The sequence below is a fragment of the Anneissia japonica genome, unplaced genomic scaffold (assembly GCF_011630105.1).
Source record: "Anneissia japonica isolate Jap-2015-1 unplaced genomic scaffold, ASM1163010v1 scaffold2207_len539183_cov196, whole genome shotgun sequence".
Classification (NCBI taxonomy): domain Eukaryota; kingdom Metazoa; phylum Echinodermata; class Crinoidea; order Comatulida; family Comatulidae; genus Anneissia; species Anneissia japonica.
Window position 1 is genome coordinate 388,651 of NW_022699997.1, and position 5,922 is coordinate 394,572.

The window sequence follows — 5,922 nt, forward strand, 5'->3', positions numbered from 1 at the left end:
ATATATATATATATATATATATATATACTGTATATAGCGAGTGTGTTCATTCTAGTTACCGGTTTATATAATCATACAAACTTAAGTTTATATAATCATATTTTCCGCATAGAAATTGCTGCACCAAATTTAGAAAAGATTGTGAATAAATATAAACACAGACATTGGTGGTTGACTTTAAGAACACAAAATAATATTAGTATCATACAAGTACAATTTGGGTTTTTGAATTCAAATGTAGGCCTATGTCTTTATATGTATTTACCATCGTTTCTTTATTAATATATACACATGCTTACTACTGTAATGCCATTGCCTCTGATATTCTAGCTGTTTTTATATTCTATTGATAGCCAATAAACTAAGTGTGCACCTACCTGTGACGTAGATATTGAACGTACACGTTCCTGTATTCATAGACAGGTCTGTAGCATTGATAGTTATCTCTGTAGCTCCAATAAAAAACATTGTAGAAATATTACTTGCTTGTGATTCGGAGATCACAAGCTCAACAGTCTTATCAACGTTGTCCTCAAACGTCGGTAGAATCCAACTAACACTAGTAGCAAAGCTCATGCCTTCATCCGTTGTCACGTTCTGATCAGCTGGGCAATCATCTGTCGTCGGCATCTCGTCATCTGTAAACCAATTATAGATTATCAAAGATCAGATAATTGCGCTTATATATTAACGTTTAGGGCGCATTATTGAAATAAGCAATAGTAATTAGTTATCATTATTATTATTATTTTTATTACTAATATTATTTATTCTTTTTATTATTAATTTTCTATAAATGATAATAATCTTTTAAATGTCATCACTATTATCATCATCATCATCATCATTATGTTATTAATATCAATAGTATTATTAGACCTATAATTAATATGAAAGAAAAGAACATAGTTCTCTGTACTTTTAAATGTCGTCGTCATCATCATTATCAACATCACCATCATCATGCTCAAAGTAAGTGCACGCACATAGCGCATTAGATATGCGCTTTCCAAGAAAAATTTAATTTAGTTTTCATTTAATTTATTTTTATTTATTTATTTATTCGGGCACAATAGAAATTCATCATCAGCAACATTATCAATATTATCCCTAAAATCATCAAAATCATCTTCGTATACATCGTCATCACCATCATTGTTGATATCATTATCGATATACAGTATATATCATCAATCATCATCATCGTTATCATTATAGTTCAATATGCCTATTATCATCATCGCAACATAAAATTTTATTCGTAAGTGTGTTTAATTCATCATGCAAATTATATAGTACTTTCGGGTTTAGACATTTACCTGTAATGGTGATGATGAAGGAGCATGTAAAATTCACGTTCCCTGCAGCATCTGATGCATTTATCTGGACGATAGTGCTTCCAAAAACAAATATGTCACCCGACTCGTGACTGCGTGTATACATTGGTGTTTCTCCTGAGTTATCATCAGCTTCTGCTGCCATCCATGTCATACTCGTAGAGTTCACGCCTGGATCTGTGGTAGATGTATTATCCGACGGACAGAAAGTAAACACGGGAGCTTCTTCATCTGAAGAGAAAGACAAAGGCATTTAAGTCGTGCTATGAAACCATACAGAAATATCTACAGCAAACTTTTAGCAAGATAGTTAGCGTACTGAGAAACCTCAGCAGGACTGTATCCATGATGGCCATTGGGGTACAGAAAGAGTGTGCCAATATAGCTCAAAGGGTGTCAGATGAAGAGCCGGTTGGATCTCAGCTTTGGCTTTTCATTACTACGGCAAATATATATCTAATAATGATAGATTACTGGTTAAAACATAAAGATCTAAGATTCCCTTCTAAGCTTTATTACAGAAAATGTGTTAGATATGAGGTACTGTAACTCAAATTTGATACGAATATTCTGAGCCAGAAATTTTACAACTTGCAGTCAACACGGCAAAATCGTAGTTAAGTTGTAGCAATCTTGTTTGTGGGTGGAAAAACTGCAACAAGTTTCTTAGAGTTTTCTATGAGTTGAGAGTACCACAAGTAATCTACAAGTTACCTACGGGTTTTCCAAGTCAACTACTGAAGCCGGGGTTTCAGTGATATGCTCTTCATTTCGCTTGTGCCATGAGCAAGGTACTGTATCTGCATGGCTTCTCTCCACCCAGTATATATGGGTACCTGTGGGGTTGCCTGTTCCTGCTCTGATTTACAGCAGCAATACATAGGCATGTGAAGCCAATGACCTGGGACAAGAATTTTGTATCTACAAAACAAAGGTGCTAATGATAAGCCAAATGAAATAAATAAATAAAAATAAGGTACACCTACCGGTAATATTAACAAAGAATTGGCATGTATTATTGACATTTCCCGCTGCGTCTGTCGCATTGAATTTGACAAACGTTGAGCCGATCGGGAATGTGTCTCCGCTATCGTAATTTGAGAGGATAACGGGAGGGATTCCAGAGTTATCAGTTGCATTAACGTCAGGCCATATGACGACTGCAGATGGATTACCATCATCCGTTCCTTGAACTATGTCTTCTGAAGGACATTCTGTAAACACTGGTGGCTCATTGTCTGGAATGAAAATATAATTATTCATATTCATATAATTATTAATATTCATATAATTATTCATATTCATGTAATTATTCATATTCATATAATTATTCATATTCATATTCATATAATTATTCACATTCATATTATTATTCACATTCATATTATTATTCACATTCATATAATTATTCACATTCATATAATTATTCATATTCATATAATTATTCATATTCATATAATTATTCATATTCATATAATTATTCATATTCATATAATTATTCATATTCATATAACCCTTGATTTAATTACTTAGGTTTGACTAGTCAATAGTGAGTTCAACTTATTAGTGGAGTTTTCACAAAACAATGTTTTATTATGGAGATTAAATAAAAGCCTGAATCGGTTGGGCACTTCAAATCTGAACTTAAAACTTTCCATTTCAGTTCTCACTTTTATTAGTTTTTTGTTTTCTTCTTTGTTTATTGTTTTTTCTCCTTTTTTTTGTTGGGATTACATGCATTGTAATGTTTTAGGCAGCGGCACCGTGAGCATCTCCATATCATGGATGATAGATACGTGTGCCTGATAAATCTCCGATTGATTGATTGAAAAGCCATATATTATCCTTGTGCTTTGAACTTAAGAATTTTGAACTTTCTCTTAAAATGTTTGTAAGGTTATAACTTCAAAAGCAGATACAGTGAAATATAGTCACTCATACTAAAAATTTTCTTCCAAGTTTTGTTCGGACTAAAATGGTTGTCACACAAACTGATTAACTTTTTTAAAAAGTACAAATAAAATATAGGCTAATCCGGGCAGAGTCTGAAGAAAACAGCACAAAGCCGACAGGTCGTGCCTCTTCCCCAGTTTCGAAATAAGAGTATTCAATTTCAGAATCAGATTGATACACCAACTTACCATTAATAGTGACATCAAATTCACATGTGGTGTTAACATTCCCAGCTTCATCCGTTGCGTTAAACATCACCGGAGTTGTACCGATCGGAAAGCTATCTCCAGATTCATGAGTTCCATCGATTAAAACTGGTAGCTGAGAATTGTCCTCAGCAGTTACATTTTCCCATTCAACAATACGTTCTGGACTACCTGGGTCAGTATCAAGTGTGATGTTGCTCGGACAGCTTGTAAACTCTGGAGGTTCCATATCTAAAGATGACAACACACAATTTATTTTCAGGTCAATTAATATAAAATGGAGTTCTCAGAAGGAAATCATTAAACAGAAACATGAGGTCATGTAGAAAAGTGTCATTGATATTACAGTATTAAAAATTTTGTTACAAGTTCAGGCCAAAAACATTGCAAACAGCCACTTCTTATTATCATTAAGAATATTAGTCATTAGCATCATCACCACTATCGTTATCATTGTCATTAATATTGTTATCGTTATCCTCTTATAATTATTAATTATTACAATATTATCATAATAATACTTACGATAACAATAATTATTATTGTTATTAATATAATAATATTATTTATTTATATAATAATAATAATAATTATTATTATTATTATAAATATTATTATTATTACTATTATTATTATTATTATTATTATTATTATTATTATTATTATTATCATCATCATCATTAGATTATGTTACAGAATCGTTTTACCAGGGAGTTGTTATTAGACAGTTCTTTAACCACAAATATATTATATATTATTATTATAATATATTATATTATATTCAGAAAAGTTACATTATCATTTTTATGATTGGTGGTAGTAGGCCTAGTAGTAAAGGTGCAGTAGCCATTGACTAGAAAATGCATATATAAATATATTTGAAATAACATTACCTGTAATGTTGACCCAGAATGTACATGTATCATTGATGTTGCCTGACGAGTCCGTAGCATTATACATCACTAGTGTCCCGCCAATGGGAAAGCCTGTACCATTTTGAAAATTACTTTGTATCGTTACCATGAGTCCAGAATTGTCAGTAGCTTCGACGGCACTCCATGTGATTGTAGCGGTGGCTGATCCCGCGTCAGTATTCTCCATAATATCGTTTGGGCATTCCGTGAAAACTGGAGCTTCAACATCTGATTTTTGTCATAAAAATACATAAATTACAATAATTTGACCGATTTCAATGTTGTGATATGAACATGTAAAGGTAGAAAATCCTTCTTGCAGTAGCGAACACGAGACACGTGGTACTACTTGATCCTTCTAAAGGAGGTTCACTTTCAACGAACATCGAAAAGGGAATGAGGACCAGTGTGACCATTCACAATTTTTGATATACCCAATGACTGGGTCGAAATTACCCAAGATTCAGCAAAAATCGCCAAAAAATTACCCAAGCTTCCAGAAAATGCATTAAAATTTGAAAAAAAAAACCCCGTGTTTTTCGCATGTATAGTTTCCCTTTTAGTTCAATTTATAAACCATTTTTTATTGTAATTGTTTGTATTAATTATTAAAATTAATAATCCTGAGGTAATAATACAGATAGAAAAATACGCCCTCAGTCGGCCAGTGTTATCAATAGATCAGTGATCAAGTTTTATTATGTAATGCATAATTAGGTAAGATCAATGGCAACGCAAATCACAAATAAACAATTCTGAACCCATGTTTATAGCAATTAACAGTCAATTAACAATGTTATGTGCACTTCGTTGAGTTTTGCTTAATTGAAAGGACTGACATGTACTTTGTTACTTCTTAATTATTCCTCTATGACAAACATATTTATTTTTCTTAGTAAAAATAAAATACCCAAGGATTTGAACGGAATACCCAAGAACCCAAGACCAAGTCAAAATACCCAAGGTGGTCACACTGATGAGGACGTTTGTTAGGGAGACGGTTCGTATGTGGCGCCCTGGGTCGGACTGTTCCATTTATTTCGAAGGGGTGTTCCGTTTGGGAACAACGACAATTAATCGGTTTATCCAGGTAAGTATTCGCGAAATACACTAACCGATTTCAATGTTGTGATATGAACATGTATCTATACTAAGTAATACATTTCATTCTATATTATCATTATGTATTTTAAATATCTCTCCCGATATATAATATAACAAATATTTAAATTGAGGAATGTATCAATGCCTTTAAGTCCAGTGTCATTCCAATGCGTACCCCTGGCAATAATTATAATTTCTTTGGGATTGAAATTATTTAAGTAAGAGTGAATAGTCTTCACTATTATTATTAATTGACGTCCAGTGAGACCCCATTCATTATAATTGATTTAGGCTAGTAGGCCCACTCTTGTCGTAAATATGGAATTAAATTTGATAGTCAAAACGTAGCATTTTCTTGAACAAACTCATATGTAAACATGGGCAGATCCAGAATTTTTCAAATGGGAT

At 32.6% G+C, this 5,922-nt stretch overlaps 1 protein-coding gene across 1 annotated transcript in view; it reads right to left on the reverse strand.

Moving 5' to 3' along the window:
- The window catches only part of LOC117103263, a gene marked incomplete at its 5' end in the record, with an annotated part of 60,555 nt that overhangs the window by 48,702 nt on the left and 5,931 nt on the right, over positions 1-5,922 (reverse strand). The window contains 5 exons of the mRNA XM_033243832.1: positions 378-638; positions 1,320-1,568; positions 2,324-2,575; positions 3,479-3,727; positions 4,390-4,638. Of these exons, the coding sequence (XP_033099723.1) occupies positions 378-638; positions 1,320-1,568; positions 2,324-2,575; positions 3,479-3,727; positions 4,390-4,638 (1,260 nt within the window). The remainder of the gene's footprint in view (positions 1-377; positions 639-1,319; positions 1,569-2,323; positions 2,576-3,478; positions 3,728-4,389; positions 4,639-5,922) is intronic.